Source organism: Habropoda laboriosa, unplaced genomic scaffold (genome assembly GCF_001263275.1).
Source record: "Habropoda laboriosa isolate 0110345459 unplaced genomic scaffold, ASM126327v1 scaffold33, whole genome shotgun sequence".
In the NCBI taxonomy this organism is placed as follows: domain Eukaryota; kingdom Metazoa; phylum Arthropoda; class Insecta; order Hymenoptera; family Apidae; genus Habropoda; species Habropoda laboriosa.
Window position 1 is genome coordinate 1372547 of NW_017100187.1, and position 25717 is coordinate 1398263.

Here is a 25717-nt window from a genome sequence, read left to right on the forward strand (position 1 = left end):
TATTAATGAGATATTAATGATTTTTCACCGACCGACTTGGTTTAGACTGTGATTAGTCGAGCTTGGGTGCCCGCCAGCCAATAGGAAGCGTTCTCTCTCTGTCCTTCTCGCACACTAGTTCTTTCCTTGTCTAATACCTCTGTTTATATCCTGTAATCCTATTAGAAAATCGTAGTTCGCGTCACCTGACGCTAGATGGCGTTAGTTTCGGATTTCAAATTTTCTATCCTTGTCTAACTTATGGGAAGAATAGGACGAACGTACAAAAAGGACATTACTTCTTCTAATTTTTAATAAATGTTATAAACAATTTCCGACCAATCTACCGAATACAAATGGTTTATTTAATGTAAAAGAAGTATCTTAACCTGTTTTATTAAATTAAAGCATACAATAATTTTATTTAAGACTTCCAATAATTATAAACAACCATGTAAGTTGTTTTTCGACATTAAACATTGTTACGCTTGAATGCCGCGTATGTTTACGGTATTTCAATCATTTCATAGCTCTCTGCTAAATTGTCATGCAAATAACTTGTATATGCATCCGAAAGGCAACTCCTTTAGCTACGTTCTTTTATAATTTTTATTTACATATTCCGTTTACCGTAGGAGTTATTATACATTATATGGGAGAGTCCCGTTTACATCGTACGTGTGTATAGTGATCTGTTATAAACAATGTACATAGTAGGAGGTGTAACGACGAAATAAAAAGTACAGCTAGTGATTTAAAACAATAATTTATTCTGTAAAGAACTATCTTATCGACTTATACTAATCCTAGTGGACAGGTTATTGCATCTGCTTCCTTTAAATGATAAATCGTCGCTTACAGTACCGAGTAAATCAGTAAAACTACGACTAATATATTCTTAAATACTATTCAACGTATTTACAAACACCGCATCCTGCATACACGTATGCTTCGTTTCTTTTCTCCCATTCTTCGATAAGAATTAACGACGTTCTTTATGTTACACGTTCGTCCAGGTAGATCGTAGAATACAATTCAACATACAAAACATGTAATATTGTTGTTAACGATTAACCGAAAAGGAGACAAGGTAACGTGTTTTAAACAACGAAATTCAACGCTATCATCCTTAAAACTAATAATACGTTAACGAAATAAAATGATCGTTCACGAATTGCTAAATTAACAGAATAGTAAATATAATATAGACAGGAATCGTCACAATTTATTACACTATCTCGCGGAACTGCAAAAGAGTCAGGATTGCAAATAGCTGTATTACTATGTGATAATTCTTACAATCTTACCCTATTTTATACGTATATAACTCTGTACACAACTGTGCGAATAAAATAATAATCTTGGAACAATAACAATACTATTTTCCATAACTTAGTTCATTACGAAGAAAATGTAGTTACCATTACTAATAATAATGAATAATCACGTGAACGATCGGTATAGCAGTTAACTACACGAATAAATGTCAAAGTTGAACAAACATCTCTCAACAAAAGTTTCGTATACCTTTCAAACGTAAAATCACTTATCATACGGTAAAATCCTTATGTTTAAAATCGAAGAAAATTCAACTATACAATAGAAACATTTACTTTATCCCATATAATAAATCAACAGTTTTTTGTCCTCGTCTGTCAAAGAGACGACGGATTTAAGCTTGATTTTAGTCCAAGAGAATGACAATAGTCTCTTAAATTCTCATCGGACCAATTACAAAATGATTTATTCCAATTTTATAGGATCCCGAGCGACGAGAAACGATCACGATTCCATTTTCTCTGGTTCACCATCTCCCTCCTCCTGTTCAATTTTCAACATCTTCTCCGTTTCCATTTTCTTCTCCCCTTCTCGATTCTCTTGCTCCACTTGTTCATCAACATTGATCTCTTCTTCCTCGTCCTGTGCCTCCGGAAGAATTTCTTCCTTCACCGTAACCCCTTCCTCGTCGCAGTTTCTCTCCTCTGGCTCTTTTGGCTTCTGCTCAGCGATGTTCTGAGCGTTTTCAACAGGCGACGGTAATTCTCCTGGTCGATGAAACGTCAGCATATGGTGATCCAATTCCGCCCTGAAGAAGAATTTCAGGGTACACTTGGAGCAGTCGTATGGACGGGCTCCTAGACCATGCTCCTGAAGCATGTGATTCTGAAAATAAACAAAGGATAAAGAATTAAAAAGAAAGAAAGAAAACAGAAATATGAAGAGAAGCAGAATTTTCCAATAATCACCTGAAGGCCAATGGGTGCGGTGAACAGAGACTGGCAAATGTAGCAACTGAGAGCGGCACACCCAGCAAAAGTGTGCTCTATCAAATGGCTCTGAAGCTGTAAAGGACTGCTAGCCTCGAATAAACACAAGTGACATCTTAGAGCCTCTATAGAGGCTTTCCCTGATGCTTCCAAGTGCTCTTTTCTTACATGTTGCTGTATTTTGGCCTCCGATGAGAAGGACATCTGAAAAAGGAATAATTCATCCTTGCAGAACTGCTGTACTCTACATAAAAATATCAGTACTTGTATGAACCAGTGGCACTTAGTACCTGGCACTGTATACAGGTGTATGTGTTTGACGCTGTTCCAGCTTTCTCATGTTCCACCATCCTATGCTTCTCTGCTTCTTCAGGATCTTCAAACTTAACTCCACAATCCTGACACCTTTTGTTATCGTTCACATCGTTCACTCTACTCTCAGATTCCCATCTGTCCCTAGATCCATCCCACTGGCCATCCTTACCACCAGGTATCCAAGGTCTGTCACACTTGGACCTGAGAGCAGCAGGTTCGTACGGTGGATTCAAGATAGGTAAACCTTGAGAGTGACGAATGTAACAGGACTTGCAGACCCTAAGGGACTGTCCTCCACCGCTTATGTGACTAGGAGGCAAACTGACAAAGTCCTCAGCCGAGTAATCTCTCAGGCAAAGGCAGCAGCTTGGATTCTGACTCTTCTGATTCGGACTAGGGCTAGAACCAACGCTGTGCGTGCCTGTAGTCGCTCTCAAATGATGCCTGGCGTGAAGACGACACTCGAAATCGCTGATCAACGTCTGCCTGCAGACTACACACGCTGCTGGTAGATGAGGAAGCGAACCGTCCAATCTTTGCTGAGGATCCACGCTCTCCAGGCTGTGTCTCTGCACGTGTTCCAGAAATTGCGACTCCGAGGTCAGGCTTCCTCGACAAACGATACACGTGTCGCTTAACTGAATCTTGCAATGCTTCTGCAACTTGTGCTCAGCGAGAGTCGCGCCCGATGGACAGACCTCGTCACAGATGTTGCACTTGTGACGCCCTCCAGGCTCGTTCGAAGCGTGCTGGATCCTCGTGTGGGACTCTAATTCAGTCCTCGAGCGACATACTTCTCCGCAATAAGCACAGGTCATGCTTAGATTCGAGATTGATTTATTCTGAAGCTTGGCCGGTGTATGAGCCAGCTTCTTGTGGGCTTGCAGTTCTGCTTCAGTGGTGAACTCTCCTCTTTCGCAGAGGTCGCATTGCTGGGATGGTGTGGCAGTGTAATTTGCTCGTTTGCTGTTGTTGTCACGTTGGTTCAACGAGTTGTTGTTGCTAGACGCTGGAGAACGACCTCGCTTCTGAGACTTGGCCTGTAACGAGAAGGAAGGACAAAGTTGAAACGGATATGAGAATTGTAGGAACGGACCGAAAAAATATCGAGGGACCCAACCGGGAATCGAACCCGGGACCTTCGGGTTAGCAAGCCGAGGCTTTGCGCGCTACGCCAACTACTCCCTCTCTATTCTCCCTTGTCGGTTTCCTATTTTGGGTACGGACGCCCCGATACTACAGAATTGAAGTGATACCTCTTCTTGCAACCTCGGTGGTCTGCCGATCCTCCCATTCTCCCTGCTGCTACTCCTCACACCGCTCTGATGATGATCGCTCGAATGGTGAGACTGGGCGATATGCCTGTCCAGTAAGAACTCCACAGCGAATCCCTCTCTGCAAACTGGACACCTGTACAAGCTAGCCGAGTGACTGGCCAAATGAAGCTGCAATTCCAGCTCGGAGCTGCAGCAGATACCGCAGAAGACGCATCTCGGTCCGGAGGTTCCTGTTATTCCAGGAGTAGATGCAGGACTCCTAGCAGCTGGGCTGCTGTTGGAGACGGTGGGCGGCGCGTGCACGTTCCTCACGTGATTCGCCATCTCCGATTCACTCCTGAAGAAGCTTTTCCCCTCGCCAGGCGCGTTTCCAGGCGAGTTCTCGTTGTTAGGAATGGTGCACGCGTTGCACCGATAAATCCTGCACTCCTGACTGTGTTTCACAGCGAAATGCACCTGTATAGCCACTCTCGAGTCGAAGGTATCCCTGCACAACGCGCATCTGTAGAGATGATGAGCGTGGCTGTCGAGCAGATGCCTCTGAAGGAGGTCAGGATGCGGATAGAGCTTCTTGCAAGCACCGCACGCGTACTCTTTGCTCACTTGACCGAGATAATGCTTGGTCAGATGTGCCAGCATGTCTTCTCTGTCCTGAAAATTAGCCTCGCACTTTGGACAAGGATGCCTGACAACGTCGTTTCTGTGATCAGCTTGAAGATGTCTGGCTAGGTGTTCCCTGAACGACTCGAAGTCCTTCAAAGCAGCGCCACACTGGCCGCACAACAGTGTACCAGCTGTGTAACTGTTCTCCGTGGACGTGGAATGCTTGCTGGTCAGATCGGCTGGCTCCGAGGACGTTTGTTCTCTCGACTTCTGGCACCTCGAGCTCTTCGACTCGTAACCACCGTTCATCTTCGGATCTGCGTACTCTCTGCTCCCGTCTAGCGGCGTTACTCTGCGATTCTCGCAGTGCTGGAGAACGTAGTGTTCGGCGTAGGCGGCTGCAGAGGTGCAGGGAATACCGCATAGAGGACACATCATCAAAGCGGAGCCAAAACCGTCGGTTCTGTGGATGGAAACGAGATGATCTCTCAGAGAACCAAGCGTAGAGAACTTCATCGTGCACTGATTGCACGTTAAAGCGTTCTCGTAGTGCTCTTTCTCTATCGATCTCTCCGAGTCCTCTTGGTACTTTCTCTTCTCGTGATCTTTCGACGATCCATCAGGACGATCCAGTGTCTTCTCCCGTTGATAGGCTACGTGCTCGTTGGTTCTGTTTGGTGACGGTGACACCGCCACGTTCTCACCGCTAAGAATCGCCTGGTGCATCGTGTGCACGTGCATCTGAAGTTGCTGCATACAGCTGAAGGAATCTCTGGTGCAATACATGCAGGCCAGTTTCAACGGCGAGCTTAGTATCGGCGTGGTCGATGCGCTGCCCTGAGAACTTTTCAGGCCTGTTTTCGAGTTCAACGCGAGATTTAAGGATGGCGAAGGCGAGCTTGGAACCGGTGGCGAGGACGTGCTGTGAGAGGACACGCTTCTTCGACCGTAGTCGATGTCCTGGAGTTTCGTCGCTCCTTGGGATTGATGGTGGTGCTTCTTGTGAGACTGCATGTGAGACGTTAGAGCAGCCGCTGTGTTGTACCCTCTGGAGCAGGCGGTGCACTGGTACGGCTTCTGCGTGTCGTGTGTCTTCATGTGAATCTTCAAGTGATCGCTGAAAGACAGAGGAGACAGACTGTTGTGAAAATTGTCGACACTTTTTTACAAGTAGAATTCTTCTAATATTCCTGTAACTTCCCAACATGGAACATCTCGCGAAAACACGATGAAATTGTGTGAATTTTTCCGAGTACAGCATACGCGAATTTACGAAAATCATGAATGAAAATGTTCGTTTTATCCCTGGAAATAACAACGACAGGATTCTTCTAGTATTCCTGTAACTTCCCAACATGGAACATCTCGCGAAAATTGGGTGAAAATATTGGAAAAGCATCTGGAAGCGTTGACGCGATAAATAATCAGAGAACGACAGAAGCTCCGTATCAGGAGTTTTAGGAAACTGTCAGATTGGTATTGGCTCTGTATCAGCTTGATGAAAATAAAAGGGGCACAGATGATAGGACAACAATTTTCCGCGGTGCAAGTCCCATGAAATATTCATCTGTCCGGTGGAAAACTAAATCCGTTATAAGGCGAGGTCATCGGTTGGTCGAACCGGTCAGTGTCTCGGTGTTCAGAAACGAAGACGGACGGCAAATTCGCTCTTGCACTTTGCGTTTGAATAATTCATGCGGCTGGATTATCGACTGGTTACGTTCTGGCCGTCCTATTATCGCGTGTATCGCCCCAGCCGAGCGGTTCCTCTGTCGAAATAGCTGGAAAAAGGACACCGGAAAAAATCCAAGTGTCACCCTGTTATTTCTACGACTTCACAAACGTCTCGGCTATTCTCCAGAAATTCACCAGTATCAAACGGTGGTGTGGTATTTTTATTTCAACCATCGAACGTCTCTTTCTTTTTCTTTATCTTTTCAATTCGACAATTAGAGAGAGAGAGAGAGATTTAAAAAAACGCATAGGGGAGAGTCGTGCAGTATCGGGTGTTAGTTGCCCGCACTATTGATGGAAAAACAAACGAATACTATAGCCCTGAGCAACGCATTCCGGCGACGTTCGTTTTTCTTCGGTATTACCAGAGTTCTAAGACGTTTAACGTTTACTCTGGTGTTCCGTACGACGAAAGTTATTTTTCATACATAGCTGCAACGGTTGGGCTCACGTGGAGTGTACGGATCGAGAAAATATCGATCACTCTACCTGTGATATTTTTAGACGTGCCTAAATAATTTTTACTAACATTATTTATCACTTAGACCTTCAAATCTACCAACTAAATAGCTGGCCGGTACCGTACGACAATTTCTCGTTCGCTGCAAATTACAACTTTTCTATTTCTACGAATTCTTTATCTTTACGAGAAAATTTAAGGAAAACCATTTGTCCCATTTTATCAAGCACACTTTGTACTACAAATTACTTTTTTCAAATTTCATTTTTACCAACATTAGCCCAAGTTACAGTACAAAAACTTAGTACTGCTCCCCTACACAATTATACAGGTTTCACGGCGAATAGTATCGGGCAGAGTGTATTCTCTAAACGCAAAAAATAGTCAGTCGTTATTCGTGAAAGAGGAAAAGGGGGGGAGAGTAGGGCAGAGGAAATAGAAATAAATGGAGCAGAAAAGTTCCACTCGAGGAACACCCTTTAGATCTCCCATGAATTCCCCTAGTTTCCCATTGTTCCGCCTCCTGCAGCCAATAAACATCCTACTTACCTCGTTTTCTTTATAAAAAAGAAGAAGGAGAGAGAGAAATATTTGAACGATAGAAACGACCGAATTCAAATTTTCACCGTCATTTTCACGCAACGACAGACGATCCATGGATAGACAATTGATCGAGCATGTGTCCAACCGATCTCGATCGCGTATTCAGATCCCCCGTAGCTTTAGAGATCTATGTGAGAACCACGGGGGTTTTCACCCTTTTGTTGGCTCACCCAAGCCGAATGTCAGGGGCTTGGAGAACGAATAGAGATGTGGCGCAAAGATCCAGCAACGCGATTGTAATAATGGTTGACAGGCTAACAAGTCTCTGTTAGGACTCTCAGGGTACACACACCGCGTGTCACCTTACGAAATTGCTAATTTATTTTCGAGAAAATAGACACTCTGAAATTACTCTACGATTGATATCGCAATATTCTCGTCTTCCTGATAAACATCGAAATTAACACGTTCACTGCCAACACTATTCCAACCGTAATACTATATCACGCTTTAGTATTATTTCTATTAACTCGAAATTACCTTTAGCTAGCTACGACGATATTCATTTTATTTTCAATTATTCTAAACATTTCATAAATTTCACAAAATTACCCAAACAATCCTCCAACATACCCTACACCTCAAAATCAATCACTTCCACAAACTTTCCAGATGGAAGGAAAAAATCATACTTCCAACCGATCTCAGCCGTAGTGTACCTACAATTTCCAAATTTTCCAACAAAAATCCCCGAAAAAAAGGCGAAGATACGGCTGTGAATGGAGGGAAGCACGAGTCGCAAGCGCGACGTAAATGCGCGCAGCGTCGGCGGACGAGCAGCAACGAGGCACTTGACTAATGTTCTACCTGTTGTCCCGTAACACCTATGCGCCTACCTGTCCACTCACCTGGAGAGACGCTCGGTCCCCTTCTTTCTCGTATTCACGGGGAAGGCGCGAGCGAGCAAGCGAGCACGAAAAGGTGCGTGCTCGCCACCCTTGGCCAGGTCTCCTTCTCGGCCTGCTGGCACCGGCTTAGCATTTCAATACCGCGGTTGAATACGAGAGAGAAAAGGGAGAAATAAAGAGATAGGAGAGGAGAGACGGTGGTCTTCTATGGGGAAGAGGGTGGACAGAGAAGAGAGTCACGTAAGAGAGTAAGCTTGACTAATGCCAGTCGGGGGCCGCGGTCGTCGCGCGATCATTATTCATTTGTCAAACGATGGATCGGAATCAGGCTCCTCTCTCCTTTTGCTTTCCACTTTTCCCGGTGCTCGGTGGAGTACGAGAGACCTCGGAGAACTGTAGAAGCCATTTCGGTGCACGTCGAATATCGGGATTTTTCGTATTTCTCGATGAACCTCTTTTCTTTTTTGGAGACACTTTTGTCAACACCTTCGCGTAGGATTTCTTCTACCGACTGTGCATCTAAACGCCAGCTATTTACTATTTTAGTAGTATACCGAGTAAGAGAAGCTGACGTATTGCAGATTAATGAAATTTCGAAGTCTTCGGTTTTATAAATTAAAGGAAAAATTAGAATTCATTTTTATTACTGATATAACTGCTTCTGTTTTAGCGGATCTTCGGCAAAATCTGTGGAGTCTGACTCGTTACACGGCAAGGGGATAAAATATTAACGAGGAAGCTTAAAAATTTGTGAAAAAGAAGATGATCAAGGTACTGAAAGGTCAGAGGTCGCGGGAGAGGAAATTGCGCTGAAATTTGTCTCCAAGTAACACGTTTCGAATGATTATCGCCGTGCCAACTTTTATTCTCTATGTTTTATCACATAGCACAGTTCTTTCGGAAAATAAGTGACACGTATACGAGTTGCACCAGGAATCGGTAAACGAAATTACTGGAATTTTGTGTATCAGAGATGTTTTAACTCTCCGACAGTTTGTCCCGAGTGAGACTCGCGCAAGGCGTGAAATATTTCACTGTTTACCTCAAGACTCTTAGGAAGTAATTATTAAAAAATTACAATTTCTTTCACCGTAATCCCTCGTTTTATCAGACTTCGATTCAAAGGATTAATTTGCGTTAATTGAAAAGAGAGAAATGTAAAAATTTCTGAATTGCGTTATACGAACTCTACCGTATATCCTTTGGTTAGTCATCGACGGATCTGATGGACAATCTAACATTTTTCGAACGACGATCGACACTCTGATTTATTCGTGAATCTAGAGACAACTGGTGAAATAAATAAGAATATCGGGTATATAAAATATGCGAAGGAAAGGTAGTTAAATTACAAGACACGACTGGAAGTAGGTAATCGAGTATGCCTAATTGAATACCAAGCCTGAATGAATGATTTTTCACGGGGACACGTTATCGAGAGGCAAAGAGATAATAACGAAATTCGATGGGAATTAATGAACTCGAGGAAGATTGCAAGCGGTCGTGTTTAAGAACGATTAGATTTATCGGTGCAAGCTTGTTCGTAGAACCAGTAGAGTGGCTACTAGGCATTGGTATATTACAGTCTCACCTCCTGGAGAAAGCAGCCTCGCAGTGCGTGCATCGATATCTTCGGTCTCCCGTGTGAAGCTTCACGTGTCGATCTCTGCTACGCTTATGTTTGAACAATCTTGCACACCAGCTGCATCTGTACGGCATTTGGTCACCGTGGCTCTGTAATACAGAATTAATACAACTACTTCAGCCTATCGATATAATTAACGATTGCCCTCTTAGATAGTGATCTTCTTTACGATCGAGAAAGGTGCTCGATGGTGGAATAGTTTCAATCTTTGATAAACTTTGGGTGAATGAAATTGTGGAAATTTGAAATTAACGAAATTTCAATAATTGTAATTGTAAGAATTAGGAATTTTCTTTTTTCCATGCTAAGATGGTGATAATTCGTACTTTGACTATCGGTGAAAAATTCTTTCTAATTTTCTAAGGTATTTTTCACTTTGAAGCACCAATGCTATACTGAGAATTCTGACTTTGACTGTCGGTGAAAAATTGCCCTAATTTTTTGCGATATTTTTCACTTCGAGAATTCCAAATTTTCCCTAAGCAAAGATAGCGATAGTTCATACTTTGACTATCGGTGAAAAATTCTCCCTAATTTTTTGCGATATTTTTCACTTCGAGAATTCCAAATTTTCCCTAAGCAAAGATAGTGATAGTTCATACTTTGACTATCGGTGAAAAATTCTCCCTAATTTTTTGCGATATTTTTCACTTCGAGAATTCCAAATTTTCCCTAAGCAAAGATAGTGATAGTTCATACTTTGACTATCGGTGAAAAATTCTCCCTAATTTTTTGCGATATTTTTCACTTCGAGAATTCCAAATTTTTCCTAAGCAAAGATAGTGATCATTCGTATTTTGACTATCGGTGAAAAATTCTCCCTAATTTTCTGCGATATTTTTCACTTCGAGAATTCTAAATTTTCCCTAAGCAAAGATAGCGATAGTTCATACTTTGACTGTCGGAGACAAAATTCCTCTAATTTTCTGCGATATTTTTCACTTCGAGAATTCTAAATTTTCCCTAAGCAAAGATAGCGATAGTTCATACTTTGACTGTCGGAGACAAAATTCCTCTAATTTTCTGCGATATTTTTCACTTCGTGAGCACGAATGCAATACTAAGAATTCCAAATTTTTCCTACGCAGAGATGATGATAATTCGTCCGTTGACTATCAATGAAAAATTCACTCTAATTCTTCCCCGATCTTTTTCACTTCGTAAGCACGAAACGCGTGGACGTCGTGATACTGTACTGTTCAACGAGGAGACGATCGTTTCGCCCTTCCGTCCGGATTGTCTCTTCAAAGGAGCCGACGGCTCGAAAGTCGTACGTGCCGAGGTTACTCCGTTGGACGACTCGAAAAGAGAGCATAGCGTCGCGGTCGAGAAGAAGACAAAAAAGAAAGAAAATAAAAAAGAAACAGCTGGACAAAGAGAATGACCCGGCCCGTTTGCGATCATATCGGTCACACTGATCTACCTGGGTGACAACCAACGGGGGGGAATTCCTCGCCAGGAACTTTCCTGCCCGTCAATCCTTTTGCTCCTCGAACCACCGGCCAGGAATCTCCTGGTGGATCGTCTTGTCCTTCTCGAATTCGTGATTCTCATTTTATCAGCCTTATCGAGGCTTCGACTAACTCTGGAAAATTGCTCCGTTTTAAATTATCTTTCCAGAAAGAACTGATATTTCATGGCTTAGAAATTTAACCTAAGTCTGTGGAAACTTTAAAATTGATCAGTGTTTAGAAATATTACTCTGTTATCAGTGTAACTTTATTTGTCAAAAAACAAGACCGCTGCAATTATTTGCGAATATTACCCCAAGATTTTTCTCGAAGATTTTCCAAACGCGATCTGTGAAAAAAGCCGAGAGAGAGAGAGAGAGAGAACGAAGGAAGATTTCACAGCCTCTGAACGAAATTTATCTCCGTTATCAGTGCTCGTATCTGGTGGTGGAAGCGCGATTCAGCTCGCGTATGTGGAAGCGGCCTTTTATCGGTGGCTTGAAAAGCCGTAGAGAGGAGAAGCCGAACCACCTGGACGAACAACCTGACCGGTACAACCTGTTATGGGCCATGGAACAGATTTTGACCCGAAGATGACCCGCGGATGTCGGCTTGGACGCGGAAGAGCCTCTCCTCTAATGCCACCGCCATGCAAAACAGAAAAGTTCGAATCTGCCACGCGACGTCCTCTCTGCAAACCTTACTTTCCTTACAACATTCTCAAATTTCCACCAACTCCAGCCTTGCGTCGTAATTAAAGGCAACCAGAATGCAACGTGGAAACGTATCTAACAACGAGAAGTAATCGGAGAACGCGACAGACGTTCGCTTGATTTTTCCGAAATTTATCCACTACAAAATTTCCAACCGTTTCATTCGAACGTCAAATACGAAATACTGTACTAAGCTTTCTCAAAGAATATCAAATGCACCGTTCGAAGAATTGTTATGCAAAAAATTAACACCGTAAGTTTCCAGGCAAACTTTCCCAAAATCTTCGAAATTTCTAAATTTGCATAACAAAATTTGGCAAAAATGTAACGTAACAATGTCTGAAGACTATCGACTCATATGTGCGTTCACAAAACACCACGAACACAATCGATAACTCGCTATTTTTAAGCAATAAAAATAATTCCCTTTGCCTGTATTTAACCCTCTACTGTCGAGGCGGAGTCTCGGAGATTTTTTGTTTCCTTCCACTCTATTTAGAACTGAGCATTATTATATTAAAATGAAATTAATATAGCCATTCGTTAGAAAAATGTGTAATAAAGGTAAATCGGTAAGAAAAGTTGTCAGAAATGTTCTATATTTATGTATAAACTAACTGGAAGTTCAGGAGTTTCGTAGAATCCATATCGGGCTTTACGTCCCAAAAACGGTGTCTCGACAGTAGAGGGTTAAAAAAAAATACAATTTTCAAGTGATTTAGCGTAAAAAAGAAAGGATCGATATAGTTATACGTTCCCAAGTAATCATTATCTCAATACGGCAGGTAGTGCTCCGTCCTCAAAGGGTTAACTACGGGAGAAGAGTTATAATACCTGTTCGTGCTTCTTCAGATAGCTGAGCCGTGGAAAGGTGCGGTCGCAGAATTGACAGGGATAAGGAGCGGTCGCGTTGTTCCCGTCGGCGTTCACACCGACGTCGGCGTCGACCTCTGGCTCCGACGGGAAGCTGGTCGACGTCGGCGTCGCGCAAGACGACGGCGTCTCTCCGCCGCGTCGCGAGTTCGGACCGCCATCCTCGCTCTGCCACGACGAACTTCCGGTTCCCAAGGCCTCTGTAATCCGAACAAACCTTACATTCGCATTTCATCAAAAATAAATCGTAATTACTTTTCTACAGAGTGTCTGCGCAGTCGTCGAATTCACGTGAATGAAGAAAAATGGGAGAAAGGGGGCTGTCCGGCGTGTGAGAGAAATAAATGGACAAAGGTGAGGAACAATTTGTGTCAACTATGAATTTCATTTTTACGATTATACGTGAAATTTCTTTCCTTTTCGAGGAGGAAAGAAAGGAAATTTTCAGCGATTTGTCACTCTTACCCCAAAGAGTAATGATCTGTGAAGTAGAAGGTTTGTCTTCAGATTCGAAGCGACGATCGAGAAGGAAAGACAGCGTCTCGACTTACGAACGAGTGATCTTTTCGGAAACAGGTTTATAAATGTCGTAAGACGGACCAGTTTCATAAATGACCTTACGAACCCGAACATACGTAGAAATATTACGAGTCTGCCGGCTGACCTCACATCGCCCGTTACATGTCCCTTTATATTGTTTTCGTAACGAGTGTGCGGTGAAACTGGTACCATTAACCTGAGCGCCTCGTCAAGAAACTTTGTCAAGTCCAAAGATCCAGGCTGGAGGACTGGAAAAGTACATTCCTCGCGGGAATTCTTGGATCGACCTGCCCGTTTTATCCATGCATCGCGATTTTCACCCGGTAAATGCCCCCGTACGAAATTGCCTCGCGGCGATAAACACCATTTCTGGATTCCTCTGTTTCCAGAGAGAATCTTGATAACTGGAGGAAGCAAAGAGGAAATCTTCGTTTCCTTAAACAAGGAGAATTAGCGATACGGTGATCTGTAATACGAAAATGAGATATTCTCGTACTCTACTGAGTTTTTCTCCACGGAATTTCTCGAAACGTTAAAGCGTGAAAATTGGTGAAAAAATGATGTTTCAGGTAAATACAAAACGTAGCGCGAATGAGATATTCTCGTACTCTACAAGTTTTCCTGCACAGAATTTCTCTAAACGTAAAGGTTGAGAATTGGAGGAAAATAGGATAACGTGGCGTGAGATTGGAAAGAGACGAAGATCGAGGAAAGAGAAACGAGTAGTAGATGAAGAAAACCGGTGGCAAAGGAGACATCCGGACGAGGCGAGTCGAATAATTAATAATTGCCAGGAATGAAGACTCCCACCGGAGTTGGATAGAGCAAAGTGGCCCTGGTAAATGGTGGAAATGACTCGGCTAGTTGGCCGTTTCCTCATTTGCCCGGTCCACACGCTGGATCCGACACCCACCATTGGATTTAAGAGATTTTGCGGAATCCCGTCTCCACGAACACGAACACGAAGCTGAAGAAGAACACCCAACCAACGAGATCGGATCACGGACGCGGATCTGCTTAAATGGGTCGCATCCTCCACCTACGCGTCCGGCTCTCGTTTTTTTCCCTCGACAGCTTTCTGTTATCGCGTAGATACCAGTGCACAGCGATCACGGGATCATTTACGAGGTGATTCGGAAGTTTTCTACGGTATCGAGGTAATTTCGTGTGGAAATATCGATATTCGTAGCAATTTCCTCGTGATTCCATGCATTTTTGGGATTCTTTCAACGATTCCTGTATTCCTGTGCGTTACTCTATTTTGAACCCTTTGAACTCTCAAGATTTTTTTAAATTTTCTTCTCAATTATTATTTTAAGAATTTTATTTGAAATGCACTTCAAAAGACATTTGGTTGATAGGAACCAAGGAAAATAGTATCAAGGATCATCATGTGTACCTATTGCTCACCCAGGTAAAAGAAATATTGCGAAATATAATACATATTTAAACTGGCAATTTAAAAATGACTTCATTCATACCTGTGAATAAAACTGATGTCGAGTCACACTCGACAAAGGAGTCCAAAGTGTTGATACACTTCTTACGCAGACTTTTATGCAAATTCATATTTTCGAGGGTATAGTAAAAACAAGTGAAAATTATTTCACCTACCACGTATTACAAAAAGCACTATAATTCGTACATTTTTTCATATTACCTGCATTCTGTGCAATTTTGCACCTTCGAATTTCCCATAAACGCAGTCTGATTATTATCGACACTTGCGTGGAAAATGATTTTTCTGCGCCATTTCAAAAATCTGAAAATCGAACGGAAGGAAGTTGAAGGCGCAACCGATTGCCTTATTGTCGTTCAAATAAGAAGAGAATTTGCCGTGCTGGGGAGATTTGGTATATCGAACGGGTGCAAGAGGACGAAACTCGTGAAAAATCAGGTGTTCCTGCAATTGTGCAACGCGCGAATCGTGCACGTATCGGGGCACTCGCCCAATTGGCATCCCGCATGACTCACACGCGCCTCTCCTCTTCTCGTAGAGAAAAAGAGACACGGCGGATCGGGTGAGCACGCAATAAATATAAACCGAGCTGCCGATCGAGCGTACGAAAGCACCCAGCTGATCCCGTCGTCATCAACAATTCGGCATCGACTGCCAAGAAATCAGGATCAAGCCTGTCGTCAGCCCATTCATGGAAAGCTTCGATCGTTCCTAGAAATCCTCTCCAACGATCCATCTGTTCTAGTATACCAATAGATCTCTGCTCGCACGAGTCATTCTGAAAATTCCTCCGAACCACAATTACTCGATACGCACGTTGACATTCTTCGCGAATGAAATGCCGCTCCACAGAAAACATTCGTAGGAAAAGTACCTGTACAAATACTCGCGTTATCACTTTAAAAGGGGCGAAGATGAGCAATTCTAAATAGATTCGGTATTCATTTCTGAAAACTTTCAAGTAAGATCGTACGAACACTCTTCATCCCTTGAAAAAAGGACAGAAAAACCGTCGAGGGGAGGAAATTATACGGTCGAAAGTAAGCGATACTCTGTTCTTCTCTCTGTGGAAAAAAGAAAGGGGTAATAACGTGAAAAGGAGCGAGGCAAGGACGTGAAGGCCTGTTTGGGGATTGAAAGGGGGGTTTTATTTAGAGTCTCGATTCCGTCCAATCAGCGGCGATGTGTCATCGACGCGAAAATAGTCGCACTTAACACTGGCAGCTCTTTTCTGCGACCTGCCGATGCCAGCCGTATTGCATTGTGTTTTTATCTTTTCGACGTGTGCGTGCGCCCATACAGCTTCCCTTCGTCGCATGCGGCCGCGTATAATGTTGTCACCTCGTGCCCGTCGCTATTTATAGGATGCTTCGACGACGCTTATTAATAGGGGGCCGACTTAACGCCTTCGTTAATTGTGACTTATGTTAGCACGCGAACCTCTGACAGGCCTTCTTCTTCTCCACGCAGTGGTTTGCGCGGATTTTTCGAATTCCCATTGGCGTCGTACACCGTTCGTCGTTCGTGTCGCAGAAATTTCCCTCTGATCGATCCACGCTCCTTCCGTTCTTCCGCGGTTGTACAATTTTCGCCGCTTTGCATCGCTAATTGGGGATTCAATTGGGAGATTAAGACGACGAGCGGTAGTGGAACTTTCGATAATTCGTTCGATTCGTCCCCTAATTCTGACGATGCTTGTGAACTGACGGAATATATTCGTAACCGTTTGAAATTTCTGCGAGCGATTATTGCGCGAAGTATGGCATTCTTTTTTAGATCGAATACGTGTACTCGATTTTTCGAGATGTCAAAATTTCTATAGTCGTGTATGACAGCATACTCTATTAATAATCGGTACAAGTGGTTTCAACATTGTGATCTACGATGTTCGTCCTATAAGTAGTAGCCTCGAATTTTAATTTGCTCGTATTACACCTCGAATCGCGAGGCTTTCGGAAAATTTCTGTCGCACAGTCGATGATAACGTGTCGTCGCTTTTAATAGCGAAGGAGTTAACGATCAATTACCGGACCGGGATTGAAATTGAGGAGGAACGAGGAGGGACTGATTCAAACGCTCGATCAATTTAATGAAAATCTGCCCGTTCGGGAAATCAATTGCTTCCAATTTCGTCGTATGAAACACGCGTGATCGTCGATCGTCGAAACGTGGAAAAAGAAGGATGAAAATGGTGTCATACCTTTGGACTTGTGCTGCTCCTCTTGAGAGGGTTCCTTGTGGGCCTGGATTTTCCCTATCAACAACTCCAGCCTCGAACTGTTCCCCTTAAACAACATTCTGATCTTCCTCGGTACTCATTCAGACCTCGTATACTCGAGATTCACCATCACCTTAGTACCAATCAGTCCGAAATCGTGTCTTCTACCTCGGTATTCATGCATAGAAAAGTTACAAAGACGTTCTACCGACGATACTCTTCAAAATCATCGCTCGAGTGTGAACGAAGGGTGTTCCAAAGTGTCAATCGATCCCAGCAAACGTCACACGTATCTTCTTCAAAGTTCTCGACACCGAATCTTTATCCGGCGTTATCAGAGGCAAACAGAAGGTTTCCAAGATTTCGCTCAAAGTCGAGAAGAGAATTGAAAATTGCCAAGCATACGAGAATCGCAAGAAATCAGTCCAACGGTGATAGATCAGTTCCCCAAATTTCACACCGTCGATTTTCCATCGCACTCTCCTCTTCTATACCATGAGAATCTTCTCTGCTTGGAAAATGTGGAAAATTAGGAAAGATTGCGAAAGAGGAGAGATCCTTTCCTCTCCGTCTACCAGGCACGATCGATCCGGCCTCGATCGTTCGATCGAAAGGACTGACGGTCTCTCGAGTCGACTCGTCCCCGCGGAAAGGAACACAGAGTGGTCGGGTGTATAAACGCGCACTAACCGGGAACCCACGGTGACTATTATCGCGCACGATGCAAAAGCGACACACCAAGTCCTCCTCCTGAAAGCGAAAGAGTGCCGTGTTGTACGTGGAAGGAGAAGGGACCACAAAAGCCGGCCGAGAGAGGCTAGGGAGTCCCCTGGGAAACCAGCCACCGCATTGGACGGTAGGCGGGATCGCACACTAACGAGTACACCCACCTTCCGGCTACCTCTCGCACCTATTTAACCTTTCATACACCTTCTGCCACCTAATACACCCACGCGACCCATCAAGGCACAAGGGTCACCGCGAAACATTTCCGTTTCGTTCGCTACAAGGGTTATTCGTCGAGTATGTGGGCTATAGTGATTGCACCGAGGGCAGCTTTTTTCAGGAATTTCGGGGTTTTTGGATTATCGGTTAGATAACGATGGTAGTTTCTTAACCTGTTGGCTACTGAACGCCACTATAGCGGCTTTCGCGTGTAAATTATAATTTATTCGTCTCTATTTTCAAAGCATCACCGGACATTATTTACGCGGATTCCGCGTCAAACCGTGCCGTACAGAGACGCAGCACCGCGGAACGTTCAGCTGTACTTAAGAGGTTAAGAGGATTTTAGAGGACAGAGGTGAATATAGAGATCGCGTGGTTTTCAATACTTTCCAATCTATGGTATCGACGATTAATTGTTCTCAAAAATTGTAGCGATACTTCAGTGTCTTCCTTTTTCCCCCCCCAGGTAACTCTGAATGGAACGAAACAATTTTTCTCCACTTTCGAATTCAGACAGTCTACTTCACGTAGATTATCACCAAAACCGATCTCAGCTCGAATCGAACGAGTATTTAATTGTTCCACAGAGTGAATATCGTTCCATTACCAGCGAATACCTCGATTTCCCTTCTCGAAATAACGTCGGGGCGGCAGTTAACGAGCGAACGTGTCTCGTCGGTGAAGAAAACAAGCGGCGCGACGCATAGTTTTCGTGAAACCTATTTGAAGGTTCGCCAGCGGGGTTCCTATCGGGGATCCTGATCAGCGGAGTTCGCGTTTAGGCGTGGTACGTGTATATACGCGCGGGACTTTCGAAAACACGTCGCGAAACGAGAAAGGGAAGGGAAAAAACAAGAGAAGAGAGAGGGAGAGAAAAAAAGGAAATAGAGGAAGGAAGGGCCGCGGGGAAAAGAGTGCGAGGAGAGAAGAAAGGGAAATATGAAGTTGAGGACCCCCTGCAACCCCTGTGAAATCGACTGGAATGGATTCTCACACACGGCTGGAGCTCTGTACCACCTTATGGGGGCAACAGAGGAGACCGACTCCCTACGGGGACCCATAAGGTGTGCTGGTAACCCGTGGACGAGGACACGGGAAGGCGCGAGGCGCCCACCCATCGCGATTATTTATCTCGTCGCGATCGTGACATTAGGTGGTCTTCATTCCCTTTAACATCGACTCTGCCGCCCTGTCGATGGACCCTCCGTGGGACTGGTTACTTCTCTATTCTACAAACCGTGCCCACTGTTTACGCTCATCTGTAGATCCCTGTCGATTGGTCAATTTCTCAATCTTCGAGGAAAAATCAATTTTTCTTAGGTTTCACGGCAGGCAGAATTCGCGAGTTTCGTAATAAGGTACGAAGAAGATGGCTTTAATCCTTTCACTGCGACGAATTTTAACGCGTACCGTGTGCGGCAGTCTGTAAACTTTTAACCGCGGTATAAAATTTATAAAAAATCAATTTTAAAATTCGGTTTACTGAATTAAGATGGACGTGTGCAAAGGATCGAATGAAATATGAAATTAAGACGGAAGCGTTGCACAGGGCTGCAACATATAACGCAAAGAAATTTTCAAAACGCCTACAGGCGCCAATAGCAATGAAAGGGTTAATTATCGTTTGTAGCGGCTAGTTCTGTGAGAAGATTGAAACATTTGACACGGTTTTTTAGACGACTATAATTTGTCGTCGCTGACACTTTTGTTTCGTTGACGCGATAGTCGTTACGTGAGTATGATCTTGGCTGAAAGACGTAGATATCGAGTGTGTGTTCAATATGAGAATGCCTGGAGTCTGTTTTTGGAGATCTATCATAGATCGTAGAATGGTCTCTATGAAATATGATTTATCAAACACTGTTAATAAAAATCCATCGTCAATGTTTCGTTCATATGGATTAATCAGAATTGAATCAATCGAAATTGTCGCCGAAAACCTTGGTGATTTTCTCTCTAGCAGAAAATGAATTGGAGAAGAAGAATCTTCGATCGAGACTCTCTCGAAAGATACCTCTCCTCGCGGCGGCTACCGTTTTAATTGCCTCGAACGATATCCTTCCGTTATTAAGTTTTCATTGCTGGCAGTTTTTTTGCCAGACGGTTTTATCGATCGCGCAACTGGACCGAATCGAGCAGACGGCCTGATCCATTGGACATCGAGACGGAAACTGTTCGACTGGCAGCGATGCGAAACAACCTGGATAAAAAGATGCTCTCTGCCATTAGAGATCGCCTTAGGCACGCACGTCGGACCATTCTCGGACCCTTTCGACTCTCTAACCACCGCGAAATCATTACAGGTCCAAGCGCCACTGACTTCCCACTTTGAACACGGTATAATACGTTCAACCTCCCTTTCGAGATATTTTCAAATATTCTTCCTCGCCGTTTCTGTTACTCCCTCGTCTGAATATCGAAGATTCTTTGGCGTTTGGGAACGTGGACAAACCCGGGAAGTGGAAATCTTGGGAATTTTGAGGTGTGGAATTATTCGCAGAGAAATTGGAAAAGAGAGAAAAAAGAAAAGAGAGAAATTGGAAAAGAGAGAAAAAAGAAAAGAGAAAAATTGGGAAAGAGAGAAAAAAGAGAGAAGAGAGAAAAGAGAAAGGAGAAAAGAGGGGAAGAGAGAGAAATTGGAAAAGAGAGAAAAGAGAGAAAAGAGAAAGAAGAGAGAAGAGAGAAGAGAGAAAAGAGAAAGAAGAGAGAAGAGAGAAAAGAGAAAGAAGAGAGAAGAGAGAAAAAAGAGTGTTACGTCCGTAACCAGCAGGTCTAGCGAACCTCTCTTGTCTTCGGGGAAACCATAGAAATCCTACAATGGTCACACCCTCTGCACTTACCAAAATTCCTTCGGGCAATTATAGCGAAAGGCCACCCAAGGCTGTACGAGGCACCGAGAGCCCGACGCTCGAGGATGCCCGTGGGTCGGAGTGCCACGCGTCTTGTTCATGTCTTCGATATCCTTCTATGCCCCAAAAAAAGGGCAATAATCTAAACTTGGCTGGGCTCGCTGTACTGTCCGGAGGAATTTTGGTAAGTGCAGAGGGTGTGACCATTGTAGGACAAGAGAGGTTCGCTAGACTTGGTGGTTATGGACGTAACAAGAGAAACGAGAGAAATTGGAAAAGAGAAAAGAGAGGAAAGATAATTTGATTGAAAAATGTGCATGGAAGAGAATCCGCAGGTATCTCGATATTGATTAGAAAGTTTGCTTAATTTTCAGCTGTAACAAAATTTGCGATAACGTATTAAGTAATTATGTAAACGGGGTTATTGAAGTGTAGTTGATCGATCAAACAGAAGTTGCAACTGATGGATCCCGCAGCACGTTACATATACTCGACTGTCGTTCAGTCTCTTCCACTGACGGAACTTTCGAAACTCCAACGCGGAGGCGGCAATGTTAAAGTGTACCCGCTAAATCTGACTACGTTGCGCAACTTCGCTGAAACTATGCGAAACTTCGCGGTAAATGGTCCACGGAGTTTCCTCAGATTCTACGGACTCGAGTGTAACCAAAACGTTTCCTCCAACTTCATCGATGTAACGCCGCACATTTTTCTCTGATCCTTAATATACGACTAATTCCCTAATTGCTCGTCTTCCTTATTCAATGATACGACTTTCAAAAGAATTATATCGTAAGGAATTTTCTATTTCTTTTGATAGCCTTCGGGAAATTTCTCGAACCGCGGAACATATATAAACATATTCACCTTCGTTTTGTTTGTAATAATCGAGCACTTTCGCGAAACACCTACGCACATATTATATAAATAAGAGGCGAGCAACAAAAGCGAGTCAGTCTGTCTGTGCAAATCGTGCAACAGTCTGTGTCTGTAAACGTCTGTTTCTCTCGTTAGTGTAATTAATAAAATACATTGTAGATTTTCTTTCCAAAAGAAAGTTTTCCGTGTTTCTTGCAATACACAGTAGTGAACACATAAGCTTCCGCAGTCGCGACCGAATGCGGACGCTTAAGTGGGGAGGTGACTTTTGCGAATTTAACTAGACAAAAGAGAGGAGATTTGTTTCACTCGAAGTCCCATTTCCAAGAATTGCTGGGGATAGCGACGGACGCTTAAGTGTGCAAAAATGCGGACGCTTATGTGTGCACTACTGTATATACCTATTCTTGAAGTAAGACGTAGAAAAAACAAAAGGTAAATCAACTCCTCAATACAAACTAATGTTCACGAGAATTCGCCCATCTACATTTTCTTCCATTCGAAGACACGATTTTCCAAAGAATTGTACATACACATATTTCTGAAATAAGACGGACGATAGAAGGGAGAAAAGGTAACTGAATTAAGAATGAAGTGTGGAAGATAGACGAAGTGACTCGTGGCTCTCGAGGAAGCACGTTGTGGGTGGCTCCTTAATAAGGCGCATGTGCAAGTTTCAGTGTTTTCGTCACAATCGACTCCGCCTACGCTGCCCCGCCGCCGATGCACGCGTTTTCCCTTTTGGCTCGTTCACACGCGCACGCGACGCTTCCGTCCGCCCCGGAGGTGAATCGCGTCGGATCGCTGCTCCGCAACCACCCACGCTTTAGGCCGCGTCCACACGTTCCCCTTTACCCCCACCAACGTTTCACGGCCGACACGCAACCGGCACGCGCGATTTCATTCATGCTTTCGTGCCCGTCTCGTATATACCTACGCGCCGCTACCACAGACTCCTCCAGAGAATCACCCCCGATCGATTCACATCGATCCTTTACCCTCCACAAATTTCTATCCTCGAGATCTACGAGAAGTACGATAATGAAGTTATTATTTAGACCAATATTTACAACGAACCCTTAAATTTGATGAGAAACACGTAAACGAGCCTTCTATTCTTTCTTTTTCTTTTGGTAAGATTATTATGTCGTTACTATGGAATTTTCTTGGATTTTCGTTGAAATATTTCTCGCTTTCGGTACGACTTTTGTGGGATAAGAGTTCGATGAAAATTGGTACAGTATCTCGTTAATATCTGTTTCATTCGTATTCCATGCTGTATCACTTGCACAGTTAGAAGGTTCTAAAATGTTCTGAATAGTAATCTATCGAATAGAATTTATCAAATGTCTTTTATTTGTGAAAAATGAAGCACCACGCGTGTGCTTCGATGCTACAATAAAATTGGAAGAATACGAAATATTAACCGATAGGCTCATTCTCGTAACGTTGGGAAAATTAAAATCGATAATTTTACGGAAGTTGACGATAACAGAAAAACGTCTGAGGGGAGGATGGAACGACAGAGATATTCTAGTGTACTGATTTGCGGTCGAGGGATCACACGGAAGCCGTAGGAATTGCCTCGATACTCCACGGGAGCCTGTGAGAACGCGGACAACGTTCCTTCATGAATTTATTAGATTGAGACGCTCTCACGCAAGCGTCCAGACGCTTTACAAGCCACGGAACCAATTTCTAACAGACCAATCGGAGACGCTTTCACGGTTCTCCAGCGCCGGTGAAATTCGGCCTAATCTCGATCGTGCGTGTATAAACTAATTTCCATCGATTCTTACAATCGAAGACGGACACAAATTTACCCCGACAATTTTTCTATAAATAAGAAAAGTTGAACACACGAACAAACCTTTCCCTTTATTCAATCACTATCGAAAGCAATTATTGAACTTCCTCCTCCCAGCTGATTTACGAGCGTTTTATCTCTACCACTTGCAGAGCATCCCAACTTTGCTCCACGATAAAGAGACCAGGGGTTTTCCCAGGAAAATCGTCGTCACGCTGTCTAGAAATTTCGCCGTACTTTGAGCGTGTACAAATTGTAAATCACGCCATTCACAGATACGTTCATTGAGTAAGTGTCGAGATATCGAAGAGATTAGAACCAACAGCTCGTTTGTTCAGTCTGTTTGCCACGATAGCTTCTCTGGTTAAGATCCAGTGAGTAAGCTTGAAAGTCGTGTTTTTCCTGGTCAAACAGGATGTATGGATCATCTGGTTGACGATTTGCTGACAATTAGCCTTTCGAGAGATAGGATTATCATCTTACCACCGAGTTATCTTCAACTTTACGCTCGATGTTCCTTCCTGGAAACGAAGATTTCACCGTAATTTCGATAATTCGGCGAAAGAAGAAAGGAATATATTATTATTATATAAATGAAGAAAAAACAGGAAAAAATTATCAACTTCCACGCTGTTTCACATTGCCCGAAGAAATCCTCTCGCCACCCTCGACGAGCAAAATGTAAATTCAAGCAGTCTTGCCGCGACAAGAACGGCTTCCGGTCAAGGAACATAAACTCCTCGAAACTGTCTTAACAACCGCGAGAAACGTTCCGACCGGTAGCTGTTACTCTCTTAGGGTACTTCCGTTCTAACTTCCAGCCGTTCTAAACGCAATCGTTCTCATAATAATCCCATGGAAACGTGTGATCATCGGTCGAGTTTAATCAACCGTGTTCGAATTAACTTCGTTCAGCTAAAACGATTCCACGATGAAATATTCGAGAAGAATACGTGTATTATTAAAAGAATTTGTACGATGTTTAGGAGTAAGTTGATCTCACGACAGAAACATCTCGAGAGCGTAAATTTCAACGAGAATGGATTTTACCTAGGAAGAGGTAACTTCCGGTTCGACCGAGGGTAAGTCCAGCCAGGAAGCAACCTACTGACCGGAAGTGGCCACTACCCTAGACGGTGCACCCTCGACGTGGTTTATCTTAGCCGCCATCTTGGGCTTGCAATAATCCAAGCACCCTTCTCTTCGCTCTCGAAAGACCATTAACCTCTTGTTTTACGACTTCTGGTTCACGTTTCGACGTAACAAATTTCCTACTATTTTTCTTACCACAAATTCAATTTTCAATAGGAATTTTAACTCCCCACGGATTAAATTTCGTACAATTTCCAGCGCGCGATAAATTCTAACCTTCAATTGTTCCGTATTGCATCGATTAGCCAATATAACGAAGTATAAAATTTTGTCGTAAAGAGAGGATTTTCACTTTAGGTTTAATACTTATTGTCCTCGTAGAAGAATTGCAAGGGAAAATCAGATAAACAGTTATTACGGGTTCGCCTCTAATTACGATCACTTGGGTGACGGTAATTAGAACTCATGTTTCACCCATAATTACCCTCGACCGATGTCCCGGTATCTTCGATCTCTATTACCGTCTCTCCTAATATGCTCCTTCTAACGACAGCCTCTAATTACACCGATGCGATTAAAAGGGAATTTGTGGAACGTATTAGGGACTCGGAAATTTGTCCGAATTGTTGATAGACCGTTAAAGGTAACGTATGGATGTGTATTAGGTGGTGGAAAAATGGGCGATATCGGTCGGTGTGATCAGAAGGAAGGGACAGTTCGAAAGTGACTGGGCAGCTTTCGAAAGGCACCGGCGTGTCTAACGAGAAAGGTTCACGGGATTCTCCGGGGAATCGAAATGATTTTGTCAGCGGACAAATTAGTTTTCTGGCCGTTTCGTCGCGTTCGAAAAGAGGGGGCGGCGGCCCTCGTCTTGAAATTCCGGTAGCGATCCCTTGACAAAAGGACGTCGACCACCCTCCGTGTTTTCCACGGAAAATTACAATCTTCTCGAGAGAGAAAGCTGTCTCAGAATTTTCTCTTTTTTACACCGCCGATTACCCCCTCGGCGAGGTAAATGTAGAAAAAACTGGGATAATGCAGCAGGATTTTAATCGCTTCAATCGATACTTCTCGCTGTATCATGTGTCGCATGAATGAAAAGTTTATTCAGACGTTGAACGTGTTAATGTTTAAACAAATGAACGCGTTAATGTTTT

General features: G+C 43.5%; 1 protein-coding gene across 1 annotated transcript in view; it reads right to left on the reverse strand.

Moving 5' to 3' along the window:
• Positions 1-1761: 1761 nt before the first annotated feature.
• The window catches only part of LOC108579466 (zinc finger protein 423 homolog), a 104913-nt gene continuing 80957 nt past the window's right edge, over positions 1762-25717 (reverse strand). The window contains exons 5-10 of the mRNA XM_017943011.1: positions 12730-12968; positions 9678-9820; positions 3818-5558; positions 2537-3601; positions 2226-2450; positions 1762-2142 (exon numbers count right to left, since the gene is read on the reverse strand). Of these exons, the coding sequence (XP_017798500.1) occupies positions 1762-2142; positions 2226-2450; positions 2537-3601; positions 3818-5558; positions 9678-9820; positions 12730-12968 (3794 nt within the window). The remainder of the gene's footprint in view (positions 2143-2225; positions 2451-2536; positions 3602-3817; positions 5559-9677; positions 9821-12729; positions 12969-25717) is intronic.